The 17,974-nt window shown below is 43.9% G+C and overlaps 1 protein-coding gene across 1 annotated transcript in view; it reads left to right on the forward strand.

Annotated features, from left to right (window-relative positions):
- Positions 1–8,797, forward strand: part of F2R (coagulation factor II thrombin receptor) — an 18,472-nt gene extending 9,675 nt beyond the window's left edge. The window contains exon 2 of the mRNA XM_043470704.1: positions 5,480–8,797. Within this exon, the coding sequence (XP_043326639.1) occupies positions 5,480–6,675 (1,196 nt within the window). The 3' untranslated portion in view covers positions 6,676–8,797. The remainder of the gene's footprint in view (positions 1–5,479) is intronic.
- The last annotated feature ends 9,177 nt before the right edge of the window (positions 8,798–17,974 follow it).

The raw sequence follows: 17,974 nt of genomic DNA on the forward strand, positions 1-17,974 counted from the left end.
AGAGGCAGTCAGGTGGCCTGGTATTGCCCATCCTCCTAAAAATTTCACGTTTGTTGTTGATCCCACAGTCCAAAGGCTTTTGGCATAATCGATAAAGCAGAAGTAGACTGTTTTTCTGGAACTCTCGTTGCCTTTTTTTCGTGATCCAACAGATGTTGGCAATTTGATCTCTGGTTCCTCTGCCTTTTCTAATAGATATTAACAAATATGACATTTCTCCCACGTTTCCATGCATTTCTGTCATTATTCTCTTAATGATCTTTGGCCTCTGGGAAGGGCCCTTGGAGTGACTTCAGAGTCTTTCTGACCTGACCCTAATGTTCTTTGAAGATATTCAGGGCTCGTCTTGTGCATTTCCTCCCCCAGATCTGGAACCAGCAGTTTCTTTTCATGATGCGTGGTTCCATCTGAGACCGTGGAGTAACCCACTCATGTTGTTTTCTGCCTGGAGTTAGTATGTTTCCATCATTCTTCCATCACCCCTTTATTTCTCTTTAGCCTGTAGTGTCAAGTCACTGGTGGAGAAGTGCAGGGTACAGCTATCCTTCTCTGTAAATGTAGGCAAGGCCCTGGGATTTCTGGTTTCTTAACCCACCAAGGGTGAGCTCTCTAGGCCAGAGCTCTGAGTCAGAACTGAAGCTGGCATATTCTTGGAGGCTGACATGGTATAAATTCCAGGATCATGAGGGACCTTGAGAGAACATCTGGGTACCACTTTGCTTCTAGGCCACATCTTGTCAAAGAAAAAGCGGCCGTTCCTGACTTATGATTTCTAAAAGTCTCCAGAGTTAGAGAGTCCACATTTAAACTCATTAGCAATATTCTATGTTCAACAATCAAAATTACTCTAGAGCCATTTCAAGAAACCTAAGTTAAGTGAAACTTTTGCAACAAATATGAGGATCAATTTTAGGACCTGTCCTAGTTTTTTTTTTTTTTCTTTAAGCCATAACTTACCAATAAAAACACAGATGTTTACAGGAGTTTTTGGTCCACTGACAGGCACTTTCTCCTTGACCTAGGTCTAAAGGAAAAGCAAGATTCCCAAACTCAAATTTCAGCCCAAGGGGCACAAGCTAGTTGGATTTATCTAATCACCTGGAATTGGTTTTGTTCTCTTTAATGCTGGTATATAGTTAAACAAAATTTGCTGACATCCTGTAATCTCATAAAGGCCAAAATATCAAAACCTGTGGTGGCAAGAAAAGGTGACACCTTAGGCAATGATATCTAATCAAAGGATTATGCATTCTTCCTGGGCTCCAGCCTATAAAAATGTCATGTTCGAGTGGGTATAAAGTTTCTGTCATCAACACCATACTGCCGAAGAAGGCCAAGCCAGGGAAGAAATTTTTGAAAATACTGATTCCCAAAGTGTTGGGTTGGCCATAAAAGTCATTCGGGTTTTTCCATGCATTATTACAGAAAAAGCCAAACGAAATTTTTGGCCAACCAAGACTAGCTACAGAGCAAAGCCTAATTAATGACAGTTTTTATTTTCAGGCCAAGTGACAGCATCTAGGAGTTGAGTTGTGCGTGCTCAGTAGTTTTCCAGGTGTCACCCCTCTAGGTCACATCTGGACGCTTACGTGGCTTGCACACATGCACGCATGCGCTCTTCTCCCCTCTATACATGACATGACGAGTCCTCAGTCTGGCCAGGCCCCCAGAGGGCTTTCTGCAGCAGAAAGTCATGTTCTTTTAAGGTTCCTGTGGGTCGGCATTTTTAGGGACACATATCTTTGTGGTCTTAAAGTCCCAGAACTCTTTCTTTTCTTCCACTTCCCACACATCCATGACTTCGAGGGTCGCCTCACTTCCCACGGGGCTGTTGCACCAGGGCCTGGTTCCCCCGTGACCAGATCAAGACACACAGAGCGAATAAGATGCATCGCAAGAGGAGGGAGGTGATCCTTGAGGAAGAAGTTGTGAATTTGAAATTTGATTTACATCTCTGAGTACTGGGGCTCCGTACCTTACAGCCTCTTCATGTCCCTCATCACACTGAAAAACTAAACACGGTTATATGTTGAGGGAGGGAAGAGGAACACAGATTCCATTTTAATTTTTTTGCTTTTTTTTTGCTCTCAAAACAGTTGAGAGCAGAAAACAAACCACACTGAAGTGATGGGGAAGGATAATAATTTCTTACACTGGTTAATTTTTGAAGTTTACAAAGTGAACATATATCCTTATTTCATGTGTGATGGATGCTCCAAGCTGCCAGATTTGTAGGCCAGACAGGTATTGGATCTTCCCGTTTCAACGATCCTGAGACTGAGTTCAGAGGAGGTAAGTGACTCCTGGTAGAGCCAGTTGTTTGTTGTCGTTCAGTCACTCAGTCGTGTCTGATTCTTTGCAACCCCACGGACTGTAGCCCTCCAGGCCCCTCTGTCCATGGGATTTCCCAGGCAGGAATACTGGAGTGGGTTGCCATTTCCTACTCCAGGGGATCTTTCTGACTCCGGGATCAAACCTGCGTCATCTGTATTGCAGGTGACTTCTTTACCGCTGAGCCATCAGGGTACAGCCAGCATTAGAATGCAAATCTATCATTAAAAGCCAATTTAAGGACCATACCTGCTACCTGTGGGGCAGGGTACTAGAGAGACTTGGAGATTAAGTAGGAACTATTTCCCACCCTTGGGGAACAACCTCGGTATCTATGTACACTCAGGCTCATCACTGCAAATTTTTGTTCTTCCCCTGGGACAGATCAACTCTTTATCCTCAGGGGACCCATTCATGCTCTTGCTGAGGTCATCTGACCTCAGGCTTTTGGTACCAGGCCCTGTTCTACTGTGTATCATTTGGTGCCATTCTAGGTTCGCTCTTCATTTTGGAAATAGATGCCAATTTATTGTGTTTTATTTTGTAGTTCTAGAAGTTCCATTGGTTGGTTTCATTGCTATTTTGTATTTCTTCATTCATTTCAATGAAATCTTTCTCTTCCCTCATGGAGCATAGTTGTAGCACACCCTTTAAAATCCTTATCTGCTAGTTCTAACATCTGAGCCATCTTGGGATTGGTTTCCATTGATTGTCCTTTTCTCTTGAGACTGGGTCACACCTTCCTGATTCTCTTTATAGCGAATGATTTTTAATTGTATGGTGAACATTATCCTGCTGTAAACATTCAAGATTTTGTCTTATTTCTCTAACTGAGTGTTGCTGTTTTTGCTTGAGCAGGCAGTTAATTTGGTTGAACTCAAACTGCAAACGTTTCCTCTTGAGCAAAAAAGGTCAAACAGCACTTCCATTCTTTTAAGTCCAGCAGAGCAGCTTCACATCTCCCCTGAGTGTGCCCCAGACCTGGGGCAGAATTTACACTGGAATCTGCAGCTCTCCTTCCCGCTCCGACTTGCTCTTTTCTGGGATTCTTTCCTAGTTTCCAATGACTGTGGTTGCCCTGAACACTGTCCTCTAGTTCTTCAGGGCACAGAGACTATGAGTTTTCTATTTGAGTTTCAGCCGTCTTTCATGGCTCTGACTTTGGCCTCCTCTCAAGCTAAAAGCCACTGAAAGCCAGAAACCCACCAGTTGCCATCTTTTCTTTCAAGACCCATCCCTCCCCTCCCCAACACGATGGTGAACCTACATAATTTCAGGTCATTGATTTGGGGGAGGAAAGGAATCCAGCGTCTGTAATTTTTGTCTAGGGGATGGTTGGGTCTGGTAAGGACCTTCCAGAAGCAGCACTATCTCTTTTACTGCATCATGCTTTTCTGTGTAAGTTTTTGTTTGCAGGAAGGTTCCACTACTGAAAAATAAAACTGAAAGCAGGAAAATTCACTGTATTTATCTAATTTCCAGCCAGTTCTCATTCCCTTGACCTCACTTCTGAGTGACACATGTGTCCAGCCTTTGTGGTAATCGCCCCCAGGGATAGAAGCCTCATCCTTTTCCCTCTGTGGTTTCTGTCCCCACTCGTCAGCTCCCCAAAGCCCAACAAAAGCTCTCTGCCCAAGTCTCCTCAGTGATAGAATGACAGTGCAACTCCCGGGAAGCAAAAGCTGGTTGAGTTCCAGCAGCTAAATGCTGCATTTCTGTGATGAACTTTCCACTGGATGTTTTTGGTGGATGTTTTGGTGGATAAAGGAAGGATGTTTGCAGCAGAGCCTTTATGGTGATTTCTGGTTGACACTCAGAAGAGCCTGCTGGCCTGGCATCTGCCTGGATGCATGTGGCATTTTGGAACTGAGCTGAGGGAGGCACTGACCTAGAACTGGTGCTGCCCCACTGACCTACTGAGGAGGGAGACAGGGAAGATGACTCAAGTGGTAGGTGCCTTGCGGTTCTATTAGACAGCAACCTGAGGGACTGCGGCTTGGACCCAAAGATGATGAGAGATTTGGGACATTCTACTGTGTAAACAAGCTGAAGCTAGTAAAGAAGAGCTTCTATCACCTGGATAACTGTCATGGAAATTGAGTCCCCTCAGTCTTGCTCACTGAGCAGACAATGGCACCCCACTCCAATACTCTTGCCTGGAAAATCCCATGGACGGAGGAGCCTGGCGGGCTGCAGTCCATGGGGTCACTAAGAGTCAGACACAACTGAGCGACTTCATTTTCACTTTTCACGTTCATGCACTGGAGAAGGAAATGGCAACCCACTCCAGTGTTCTTGCCTGGAGAACCCCAGGGACGGGGAAGCCTGGTGGGCTGCCGTCTATGGGGTCGCCCAGAGTTGGACACGACTGAAGCGACTTAGCAGCAGCAGCAGCCGCAGCAAGCTTGCTCAAAGTCACCTCTAGTTCCATAAGCTTTAAGATGTTCCCTCAACTTTCTGTGTTTATTTTTCCATGAGGGAGAATGGATCTCAAGGAGTGGCCACAAACCAAATGGAGGGGGGAAAAAAGTATACCTGCAGGCCTATGGAGGAAAGAGAAGTCACAGAGCCTGGGATGATTTGTTTATATAGACAGTGACTCGCATAGAAAAGAAGTCACGGCTTTTTCCTTTCACATCAGCCTGTACTCAGCCTGTCCTGATATCTGTAGGAGAGATCTCTGAAAGCCTGTGGTTCACCTCATCTCTCGGAGGAGCAGAGCTTGAGAAGCATTTGCTTGTGCCAGAACAAGATGTGGTACATTATCTTGAGTTAGCTAATTCCCTGGTGAAGTCTGGGCTTCCCTGGTGGCTCAGTGGTAATGAATCCACCCGCCCGTGCAGGAGACTCGGGTTCGATCCCTGGGTCGGGAAGATCCCCTAGAGAAGGAAATGGCAACCCACTCCATTATTCTTGCCTGGGAAATCCCCAAGGACAGAGGAGCCTGGTGGGCTAGAGCCCGTGGGGTTGCAGAGAGCCAGATGCAATGGAGCGCACACACACAGATGACGTCTGTCATCCACTTGAGTGTCACCTGCTCTTTACCACTGACTCTCCCAGGAGGAAGACCAAAAGCAAAAGTCAAGTGTACTCTCTCCTTTGTCCGCTTTTGCCTTTTTAATTAATTTAAGAATGTTTTCCTTTTCAGAGTCAGAAGCGACAAACGGTACTCTGGGTCCCCGGTCTTTCTTTCTCAGGAATCGCGATGACGGATATGAACTAATCCCACTGCATGATGGCGAGGACTCGAGTGAAGGTGAATTCACAGAAGGCAGATCAAGCTCAGGCAACAGAAGCAGCCCTCCTCAAAAGTCATCCCTTCCGTTTATCTCCAGTGCGGCCTCGGGATATCTGACCAGCGCCTGGCTGACTGTCTTTGTCCCCTCGGTCTACACGGGCGTGTTCCTCGTCAGCCTCCCCCTGAACATCGTGGCCGCGCTGGTGTTCGTCCTGAAGATGAAGGTCAAGAAGCCGGCCGTGGTGTACATGCTGCACCTGGCCGTGGCAGACGTGCTCTTCGTGTGTGTGCTTCCGTTCAAGATCAGCTACTACTTCTCCGGAAGCGACTGGAGGTTCGGGTCGGCCCTGTGCCGCTTCGTCACGGCGGCCTTCTACGGGAACATGTACGCCTCCATCATGCTCATGACGGCCATCAGCGTCGACCGCTTCCTGGCCGTGGTGTACCCCATCCAGTCGCTCTCCTGGCGGACCCTGGGGCGCGCTTCGTTCGTCTGCCTGGCCATCTGGGCCATGGCCATCGCGGGCGTGGTGCCTCTCCTCCTGCAGGAGCAGGCCGCCCGGGTGCCGGAGCTCAACATCACCACCTGTCACGACGTGCTCAACCAGACGCTGCTGGAAGGCTACTACTCCTACTACTTCTCCGCCTTCGCCGCGGTCTTCTTCTTCGTGCCGCTGTTTCTTTCCACAGTCTGCTACGTGTCCATCATCCGATGCCTCAGCTCTTCCAAGGTTGCCAACCAGAGCAAGAAGTCTCGGGCTTTGCTCCTGTCCGCGGCTGTCTTCTGCGTCTTCATCCTTTGCTTCGGACCCACAAACGTCCTTCTGCTTCTCCACTATGCCTTCCTTTCCCCGGATTCCGTGACAGAGGCTGCCTACTTTGCCTACCTCCTCTGTGTCTGTGTCAGCAGCATCAGCTGTTGCATCGACCCCTTGGTATACTACTACGCCTCCTCGGAGTGCCAGAGGCACCTCTCGGCGATCTTATGCTGCAAGCAGAGTGCAGATCCCAGCAGCTGTAACAGCAGCGGGCAGCTGATGCCAAGTAAACTGGACACCTGCTCCACCAACCTGAGTAGCAGCCTCTACAAGAAGCTCTTAACTTAGGAAAAGGGACCGACAGTCACTTAAAAGGGAAATGTTAAAAAAGCAAATCACCTGAGGATTCGACTTCATCCCTGACAAAAAAAAAGTATTTCCTTTACCATCCAAAACAAACGTGTGATTTACATGTCTCCCTACGAAAGCTTGTATATTTGTTAGTTACAGACAAAAGTAACAGGAGTAGAAAACATTATTCCAAGAGAGTATGGCCAGTGTTAACTACAAGAACTAGACATCTCTGTTTTCATATATTTACATGACTTATTATAGATGTATGGTGTGAATTTATACACATGTACTTATATCCTTTGCAGTACAGTATAGAATAGGCATTTTGAAACCCTCTCTTTTTTCACCAGAGACTATGGAAATAAACTCTGATTTTCTGACTTAACATGCAAAGTTTAGGTCGGAACTTCTGAAGAAGCCCATCAGTAGTGAGAGATTCTACAGTTTGGACTTGCACAGCTTTTGCAAATAAATGTATTTTTAAATTGTTCAACAGCAATGTTTAAATTGTTGAGGGATAAGACTTAGTACTAGCTGTGTGTAGAGAAAGTTCTTTTGTTTTTCTTGTTAAATAGATCAAAGTTTGAATTCTTAAAATTATTAAAGCGGATGAAAACATGATGCGGGTAGCATTTTTGCTGCTTTACCCACCACCTGTGTGAACTGAGAATGAACAGAAGTCCCACCAGTGACCTGAGGTTGGCTTTCAAAGCGACCTGCCCCCCTCCCCCAGATGAAGGGCTCCAGGCGGTAGACACAAGACCGGGCCACGTGTTTGCTGTCCTCTGCTGGGATTCCCTCAAGGATTGGCCGTGAGCTTACCATGTTTATTAGAAGTTGGTGGAGTAGGATGTGCCATCCCAAGAGACAATAAATGTAAAAGACTTCTCTGCCTCTGTTAAGAATGGAGAAAGAAGGCATGTTTGCTTTCGGCAGTTAGGCTGCAAGGGTCACTGTCAGCTGGAAGCAGCTATATAGCAATCATGGACAGTCATCGTGTGCTCTAGGCACGCTTGCGTGCTGGGCAAACACAGTTGAGTCAGACTGAAACCTACTCTCGAGAATAACAAAGTGGACCAACACGTGGAGTGCGACAAGTGTTAAAGAAATGCATCCGTATGTAAAGAGGTGCTTTTAGCCAGATGTCACCAAGCAAGTTCCACATAATCAAGCCTGGCTGGTGAAGAACTTTGAACATTTGGGTTACTGCTTCCTGTGGTTATAACTTGAGAGGAAAACATAATATATTACAAGAAGCATGTTTTTAAAAATAGGTCCTTCAGTAACAGAATATGAAAATTTTTATTACAGTGTTATTCAAGCAAGATAATTATAAATTCTGTATATAATATAATCAGTCTATGTATCAACATGAAAGCAAAGTTATACATAAAAGAGATTGAAAAAATAAACATCAACTAAGGATAAAAAGTCCTTCAAAAAAAAAAGTCCTTCAGTCTGACTTAATTAGACACTATTTACAAATGTTTTGTTCAGTACCTACTCAAATCAGATTTTTAAAAAAGCATTAATTATGTCAGAAATGGCAGAAGAAATGGAATTGACTTTGAAATCTAGGCAAATGGTCTCCATTTTTTCCACTCACTTTTCTTAAGAGTTAATGAAATGGTTTTAAAAGCCATTTTTTAACCCTATGATGAGTATCAAGTACAGAATATCCTCGTGTATTTAGCAAAATAATTAAAAATAATGTTGATATATATCTTTTTTCCTTATGAAAAAATGTTGGCATTTTAAACAAACAAAAAGAATAGAAAACTAAGACAAATGCTTACCTATTTAAAAAAACTGTTTCCAAATTCCATTGAATAATTTACATAAAAATATGTATTGTAAAGTAAGTAAAAGTTAACATTGTTTTTATTAATTTAGTTACTGTCTTCATTTTATCTAACTTAGTGATAGATATACTGTCACTGTTTATTCTGAAATGCATCTGACTTAATATTGAAATGTTTATATTGAAATGCATCTGACTTAATAAGACCCATTACTGTATTATCAGTATGTACTTATAAACTATTACATCACTGTTTTTATGTTCTTTTTAAAAAATGTGTATAACCTCTATTAATAAACCTGAAGGTTTGCTTGATATCTGTTTGGAATAGAATTTTATTGTGTCTTTAGAGCCTGGCAGGAAGGCCAGTCTAAGGATTTAGCTGTTGTTTGTTGTCTAGCCGAGAAGTGGCCCCGTGGACTGTGGCCCATCAGACCCCACTGTCCATCAAACCCATGTCTCGTGCACTGGCAGGCGGATTCTTTACCACTCAGCCACCAGGGAAGCCATTAATGAAGAGATGATTTGCAGAGGTGTGGGCCAGGCTTAAGGGGCTTCCCAGGTGATGCTAGTGATAAAGAGCCTGCCTAGCAGCGCAGGAGACATAAGAGACTGGGCTCAATCCCTGGGTTGGGAAGATCCCCTGGAGGAGGGCATGGTAACCCACTCCAGTGTTCTTGCCTGGACAATTCCATGGACAGAAGAGCCTGGGGGGCTACAGTCCGTGGGGTCACACAGAGTCAGACACCACTGAAGTGACTTAGCACGCACACAGCCAGGGTTAAGGGGACCAAGAGCTGCTGAAGAGCCCAGGGACAAGCAGTTAAGGCAAGCTCTTACACCCCAGGCCCAAAGCAGGTGGAGGGGGATACACAGACATTCTCTCCCCACACCCTGACCTCTGTTGGTGCCTCCCATTGCTCCTGATTTGAACCTACAGCCCAAGGTCAAGGGAACCTGGATGATGTAGCCCATAAAGGTGAGTTTCTTGGGGCACAGAGAATGGAACTGGAAGGGAAAAAGAAAAGTACAATTTCTACCAAAAGCTTTGGTAGTTAATTACAAAGCTTTCTGTGTCTTTTTTTTTTTTTTTTAAATCCCTCCTTAGGAAAATTTAAGGTTATATCAGTGGGAGTATGTTTGGATTCCCGGGTTATGAGATCGTCGATAGAGTCTGCAGTTCTTTCCTAGTGAAGAGAGAAACCAACATCAGAGGATATATAGGTTGAAACTTAAGGAAGGGTTGCTCTTGAGTAACAGTCCTTTGCCGTCCAACACTCCCTGGGGCAGAGGGCGGAGGAGGAATTAAAAGCAAAATTATAAGTACCTATGAGAGCTGAAAGTCAACCCCAAATTCCGATAATGTATTTCTAAGTGCATAGTCAACAGAAAAGTTATTTCAACTAACAAGAGTTATGTCAGCACACAGCATTTGTAAGTTAACACATGAACTTAAGTTCCTGAGGCCTGGAATCTGCATAGTATTTCAGGAATGGATCTATTGAATGAAGTCAGCTCAGGTCACGGTCACCAGAAAATGGGATCCGTCCTCAAACCAGCGGATGACCTTTAAGCTCTTCCATTGTCATTTTTAAAAATATGCTTGAGACCAAAAACATTTGAATTTTCTTAACCCCCCAAAATATGTTTTTTCCACCAAGTCAAAAATAGGATTTTAAAGGAAGTGGAATACTTGACTGTTAAATATACACAAGGAAAATTTGAGGTTACAGTTCTTAATTTAAGAAATGAAGAGAAATGTCAGTGTGTCCTTCAGGAAGTCTTAAGCTACTGGAGCAAAATGGAAAAACTGAAGCAATATTTTTGAGGAAGTTTTTTCCCTGAGGCCTGGGCCTTTCCACTGGTAGCTTCTCACCTAAGATGAACTTAACTGGGAAAACAGTCATCAATAGTAATTTCCTGGCAGAATTGGCATAGCTGTGTGTCAAAACTGCTAGAATAAATGTGCGTGGAGAATAATTAACCACAGGATGCGCTGAGTGTGATTTAGAAGGAGGTGCAATTCAGGAAGCTGTGACCTGAACAGAGAAATGCTCTAATTCTGTGATTCTCAGTCCCTGAGACCCTTTCAGAATATGCACCCAGTCAGAACTGTCTTGAAACACTAAGATAACGTTTTGGTCTGATTCTCTCACAAGTATACAGTTGCGTTTTCCAGAGGCCAGGTGACATGTGATTACATGCCAGATTGAATGCAGAAGCAAGGTATGAAAATCTGACTCTTCTATCAAGCCAGCTGTTAAAGAGATTTGCTGAAATAAAAACCAAGGTAACTGTTCATTAACTCATTGTTTAGGGGAAATTTTTTCTTTGTAAAAAATATGGTATTTATGTTAACATGTAATGGATTTGTCATTATGTTTTAAATTATTTTTTATTGACATATAGTTGATTTATAATGTTAGTTTCTGGTGTACAGCAAAATGATTCAGTTATACATATATACATATTATTATTTTTCAGATTCTTTCCATTGTAGATTGTTATAAAATGTTGAATATAGTTCCCTATGCTATACATTCAGCTCAGTTCAGTCTTTCAGTTGTGTTCAACTCTTTGCGACCCCATGAATCACAGCAGGCCAGGCCTCCCTGTCCATCACAAACATCACATTACTCAAACTCATGTCCATTGAGTCAGTGATGCCATCCAGCCATCTCATCCTCTGTTGTCCCCTTCTCCTCCTGCCCCCAATCCCTCCCAGCATCAAGGGTCTTTTCCAATGAGTCAACTCTTCGCATCAGGTGGCCAAAGTATTTGAGTTTCAGCTTCGGCATCAGTCCTTCCAATGAACACCCAGGACTGATCTCCTTTAGGATGGACTGGTTGGATCTCCTTGCAGTCCAAGGGACTCTCAAGAGTCTTCTCCAACACCATAGTTCAAAAGCATCAATTTTTCGGCACTCAGCTTTCTTCACAGTCCAACTCTCACATCCATACATGACCACTGGAAAAACCATAGCCTTGACTAGACAGACCTTTGTTGGCAAAGTAATGTCTCTGCTTTTTAATATGCTATCTAGGTTGGTTATCACTTTCCTTCCAAGGAGTAAGCGTCTTTTAATTTCATGGCTGCAATCACCATCTGCAGTGATTTTGGAGCCCAAAAAAATGAAGTCTGACACTGCTTCCACTGTTTCCCCATCTATTTGCCATGAAGTGATGGAACTGGATGCCATGATCTTAGTTTTCTGAATGTTGAGCTTTAAGCCAACTTTTTCACTCTCCTCTTTCACTTTCATCAAGAGGCTTTTTAGTTCCTCTTCACTTTCTGCCATAAGGGTGGTGTCATCTGCATATCTGAGGTTATTGATATTTCTCCTGGCAATCCTGATTCCAGCTTGTGCTTCCTCCAGCCCAGCATTTCTCATGATGTACTCTGCATATAAGTTAAATAAGCAGGGTGACAATATACAGCCTTGACATACTCCTTTTCCTATTTGGATCCAGTCTGTTGTTCCATGTCCAGTTCTAACTGTTGCTTCCTGACCTGCATATAGGTTTCTCAAGAGGTGGGTCAGATGGTCTGGTATTCCCATCTCTTTCAGAATTTTCCACAGTTTATTATGATCCACACAGTCAAAGGCTTTGGCATAGTCAATAAAGCAGAAATAGATGTTTTTCTGGAACTCTTGCTTTTTCACTGATCCTGCAGATGTTGGCAATTTGATCTCTGGTTCCTCTGCCTTTTCTAAAACCAGGTTGAACATCTAGAAGTTCACGGTTCACATATTGCTGAAGAGTGGCTTGGAGAATTTTGAGCATTACTTTACTAGCGTGTGAGATGAGTGCAATTGTGTGGTAGTTTGAGCATTCTTTGGGACTGCCTTTACATTAAGACCTTGTTGTTTATTTTATATGTGATAGTTTATATGTGTTAATCCCAAGCTCCTAATTTACCGCCCCACAACTTCTTCCCACTTTGGTAACCATAAATTTGTTTTCTATGTAAGCCTGTTTCTGTTCATAAATAAGTTCATTTGTATAATTCTTTTTAGATTTCACTTTTAAGTGATGTATTTGTCTTTAGCTGACTTAGTATGATAACCTCTAGGTCCATCCATGTTGCTGCAAATGGAATGATTTCATTCCCTTTTATGGCTGAGCAATGGGTTTGTTGTTATTTTTAACAGAAGCATTTTCAAAAATTCTCCATTTTAATGTCTAAAGTGTAAATAGAATCTGTGGTTTGCTGCTAAACCCAATCTCCCAAAAAAGGAAAAAGATTCTGATAGGTATTAATAGCATTTGCCATTTTCCGTGGTATAAATATTCCCTTTGTGGCGAATTTTAAGCTTCTAATGTTTTAACAGTTGGCTTGAAAAATTCCTGAATGTTGAATTCTCGTGAACTGGTACCAGCTGACTCCAGCACACCACTGGATATAACCTACATGAAAAAAACAAAACAAACAAACAAACAAAAACCTCTTTAGGGTTTTTAGGCATATTAAAGGCATATTTAGGCATATTGAAGTCTCAAGAAAATTTGAAAACACTGCTCTTATGCAAGAGTTCCAACTTTGTTAGCTTCAAGAAAACATGGAAACTGGTCCTATTACAAAGCACGCAGGTGAACAGTTGGTGTGCAGCTCCAGGCCACCCCACTGGGTTTCTGGCAGCCTCTCGGCTGGGAGATCCGTGTCTTGAAGCAGTAAGAACGGATTTCAGGCAGCAGTGCCCGTGTGGCCTCGAGAAGGAAAAGCTTTAGGTGAGGCCTCGTTTCCATCAGCCTCCCCGCCCCACCCACTGGGGCACCTCTATTAAGAGAACAGCACACGCACCCTTGGGCACTGCCCACTGGTCTTCTGGACAGAAGACGCCAGAATTAAAAAGCAGATGCCATGTTCAGCAGCATCTTGAATTCAGATAGCACAGGAGGTTTCTACCCCACTGGCTGGCCATCACTTCAGGAAATGACTCATGAACACTGGAAAGTTAGCTTTGAAACTGCTTATATGGTAGCTTGAAGACATGGGGTAGTGGCAGGGCCGGTCGGGCTGTTTTACTCTTTTTTTTTTTTTTTTAATGTTTTAGTTATTTATTTGGCTGTGCCAGGTCTTCATTGCTGCATAGGCTTTTCTCTAGTGGTGGCGAGCGGGGGCTACTTTCTAGTTGCCATATGAGGGCTTCCCATGACTGTGGCTTGTACAAAGCGTAGGCCCTAGGGCACCTGGGCTTCGGCGGTTGCAGCACGTGGGCTCAGTTGTTCTGGACCCCTGGCCCTAGAGCGCGGGCTCAGTAGTTTCCCATCCCGGGTCCTAGAGCGCGGGCTCGGTGGTTCCGGACCCCCGGCCCTAGAGCGCGGGCTCAGTAGGTTTCCCATCCCAGGCCCTAGAGCGAGGGCTCAGTAGTTCCGGACTCCGGGCCCTAGAGGGCAGGTTCAATAGTTCCAGACCCCGGGCCCTAGAGCGTGGGCTCAGTAGTTCTGGATCCCGGGCCCTAGAGCACCGGCTCAGTAGTTTCCCATCCCGGCCCTAGAGCGTGGGCTCAGTAGTTCCGGACCCCCGGCCCTAGAGCACGGGCTCAGTAGTTCCCCATCCCGGGCTCTAGAGGGCGGGCTCAGTAGCTGTGGTGCATGGGTTTAGTTGCTCCGCAGCACGTGGGATCCTCCCAGACCAGGGATGAAACCCACGTCTGCTACGCTGGCCGGCGGATTCTTTATTCGTGAGCCACCAGGGAAGCCTTACCCACGTTAATTACCGCAAGACTGGGTCATTTCAGTGTTCTGCTGCATCACCCATGCCAGGGAGTAAGAGCATGACCGAGGCAGGACTGTTATTACTCAGAAGCATTTAACAGCAGGACTTCAGTTGTTCTGTGGGTGTGTACTTTTTTTTTTAGTTCTGTTTGTTGCTACCAACCCATCTCCTTCTACCCCCTCATGTGTGCATGCTCAGTCCTGTGACCCTGTGAACTGTTGCCCACCAGCCTCCTCCGTCCATGGAATTTTCCAGGCAAGAATATTGGAGTGGGTTGCCATTTCCTTCTCCAGTTTTGTATGTTTTTGATATTTCATTTCTTATCCGAGATACCTAGTTGCTCTTGAAATTGGCCAGAACAAAGTCAATAAAAAATGTCTTTTTCAGTGTTTCCCTCTCCTCCCGGAGCTGATTTGGGGTTTTAATCATAAAATGTAACAGTTAAGAAGCATGGAATTTGAAGATCTCACGTTTCAGAGAGAGTTTTTGTTTTGTTTTGTTTTATCAGTGTTGCCTTGTTAGAAGGAATTTTTAGAAACCCTAGGTCAGTTCTCATCTGGCTGCACACGAAATCAAAATCGCTAGAGAGCTTCTACACAATTCTAAAGGCCAGTCACTGCTCTCCGGGGGCGGGGCCTGGACATTCATATTGTAGTCAAGCCCCTTGTGGGATTCTAAATGTGCTATACCAGAATTGACACCACTGCTTTAAGAATGCCTCTCAAATTTAACATGTATTTGGGTTATCAGTAGACTCCAGGCTGATGCAGTAGGTCTGGGAGGGGACAGGGCTGTGAGTCTAAGTTCCCGGGCCATGTTGGACCATACTTAGAGTAGCAGGGCCCTGAGATATGACCCTGAGGCAAAACTGGGCCAGCTCAGAGGTCCAGACACTCAGAAAATTCAATTCTCATATCCTTGCAATCACTTTCTGGGGCAGTTTTTAATGCAGCAGTCGCATAAGTGCTTAATCAAAATTTGTTTTAGGTGATATCTATCTTACTGTATTATTTTCTCCCCTTGTGGGTTTTTTTTTCCAACCTAATGAGAAAGATAGTTTAAAAGGTTCTAATCTCATACATAAAACCATCCCACAAGAGGCTGGCGTTTTACAGCGGCAACTCCCGACTCCCCTTTGTAAAGATAGTGCCCGGCAGATAGCAGCAGCGCCTGGCTACCAGAAAGCAGATGTGTATATATGCTTCTTGTCTCTGGGTCTGACTGGAAATGGTGACCTCACGGACACACTGGGGGTGCTAGTCAGCCTCAGGGGCTTCCATCTTGATGGTGCTGGAATGAGCAGCTTTGGAAATCCTCAGGCAAATGAGTCAGCCCCAGGATTATCCTGACGGGAGTCATGATTCTGTCTGTGCCTGGGAGAAAACAGAGATCTAGTAAGTTGACCTGGCGTAAATTCTCCATTGTGTGTGTATGTGTGCTCAGTCGTGTCTGACTCCATGAGACCCCATGGACTTAGCCCTCCAGGCTCCTCTGTCCATGGGATTTTCCAGGCAAGAATAATAACTGGAATGGGTTGCCATTTCCTACCCCAGGGGATCTTCCTGACCCAGGAGTTGAACCCACGTCTGCTGCATTGGCAGGCAGGTTCTTTACCACCAGCACCGCCTGGGAAGCTCAAATTCTCCATTATAGAAGCCCTGTTACAAGTGGATAGGAAAACAAAATTTAAAAATACTAGATAGTGAAAGAGGAACTGTAACTTTTCTGGGAAGAATATTGCATCTCAGTAATAATCAAATAGCTACAGTCTAAAACAAGACAACTCTGAAAATGTGTAAGTATTAGTTGCTCAGTTATGTCCAACTCTACGACCCCGTGAACTAGAGCCCAGCAGGCTCCTCTGTCCACGGAATTCTCCAGGCAAGAATACTGGAGTGGGTTGCCATGCCCTCCTCCAGGGGATCTTCCTGACCCAGGGATTGAACCCAGGTCTCCTGCATTGCAGGTGAATTCTTTATCATCTGAGCCACAAAGGACGCAACACTGGCACCTACCTAATTAGCAGTGATTTTTTTCCTGTGATAGCTGTAAACAGCCACCAAAGGAAGGATGGAAAGAAGGAAAATATAAATACCAGCTAGAGTAAGAGAATTCTGATGGACATGCTTTAAGAGAGCAATTAGACAAATTGTCATCATCCTTAAAATGTACACAAGCTTGGACCCAGTTGTATGACTTTTGGGAAGCTAGCCTCAAGAAATAATTATAAGTAACAAAAAAATAGACTTCTAGTTTTTAAGAACATCTTTATTTGCATATTAGTTAAAAGACTGGAAACCTGCTAGATGTCAAACTCTGGAGGACTGCTTTTCCAAAACTATTATACCCATTCAAAATGATATATATTAAGTGTATGTAATGGTACTAAGTGTTTATAATACTTAATTTTTTAAAAAGCAAGATGCAGTATGTACATGCAATGTGAAACCAGAAATATGGGAAGAAAAAACAAATTCATGTGGGATCTATTAGCCAAGACTGATGGGGAATATACCAACACATTTAAATTTGTGTTTGGAGAGTTGGGTTACTTTTCTCCTTTCATGAATTTACCCTTTCTTGAGTATGTATGTAACTGCTGCTTGCTAAGTCACTTCAGTCATGTCCAATTCTTTGCATCCCCATGGACTATAGCCTGCCAGGCGCCTCTGTCCATGGGATTCTCCAGGCAAGATTACTGGAGTGGGTTGCCATTTCCTTCTCTGGGGGATCTTCCCTACCCAGGGGTCAAACCCACATCTCTTATGTCTCCTGCTTTTTTAAGGCAGGTTCTTTACTGCTAGAACCACCTGGGAAGCCCAAAGCATTAGTTGCTCAGTCATGTCTGACTCTGCAACCCCATGGACTATAGCCTGCCAGGATCCTGTGTCTATGGGAATTCTCCAGGCAAGAATACTGGAGTGGGTTGCCATGCCCTCCTCCAGGGGATCTTCGCAGCCCAGGAATCGAACCCATATCTCTTGTCTCCTGCATTGGCAGGCGGTTCTTTACCACTAGCACCATCTGGGAAGCCCAAGTATGTACTACTTCTCTAACAAAAATGCAGTGCACATTAAAACAACACAAAAACCAAATAAACAAACAGAAAAACAAACCCTGATACTACATTCTTTATTTTCTCCCCAAGGTACAAAGGTATTCAGAACTTCCTCTACTAGTTTTTTTCTTTATTTTAATCTACAGTAATTTTGAAGCAGACACTCTAGAGCATTTCCTAGCCACCAATTAGTATTTCTTGCTTGATATGTTATCAAGCAGGAGATAAAAATGTTAGAAAATTCTGTGAGTCTATACCTACATTTGATGGGTTCACACTTCCTTCATAATTATCTTGTGGAACCCTAGAATTCTACAAAACTTGAAAACATAAAAATGTCTTTAGCCAGACTCTGAACCCAAGAGTGTCTTTATTTGTCCTCAACAGCTACCAGAACATTCAGTACAGCATTTTGTTAACACACATAACCAGAGCTGTACTTTTTCCTCTGATAGACTTTATGCTTGTATCAAAAGGGCTGGTCATTTATTTTCCTCTGGAATTTCTCTTTCCTTATCAAGGAGCAAACATTATTTATTTATGACAAAACAGAAACCTTTATTCTGACTGACTTTGTTGCAATAATTATGTCAGTCCTCTTATTCTTAAAAATGAATTTATGTATGTAACCCATATATTATCTAGTATTTGAAAAATCTGATTAATTCTTCCACAAGCTCCTATTTTAAAAGACTGGGGCTTTAGGTCCAAT

This window comes from Cervus canadensis, chromosome 6 (genome assembly GCF_019320065.1).
Source record: "Cervus canadensis isolate Bull #8, Minnesota chromosome 6, ASM1932006v1, whole genome shotgun sequence".
NCBI classification, from domain to species: domain Eukaryota; kingdom Metazoa; phylum Chordata; class Mammalia; order Artiodactyla; family Cervidae; genus Cervus; species Cervus canadensis.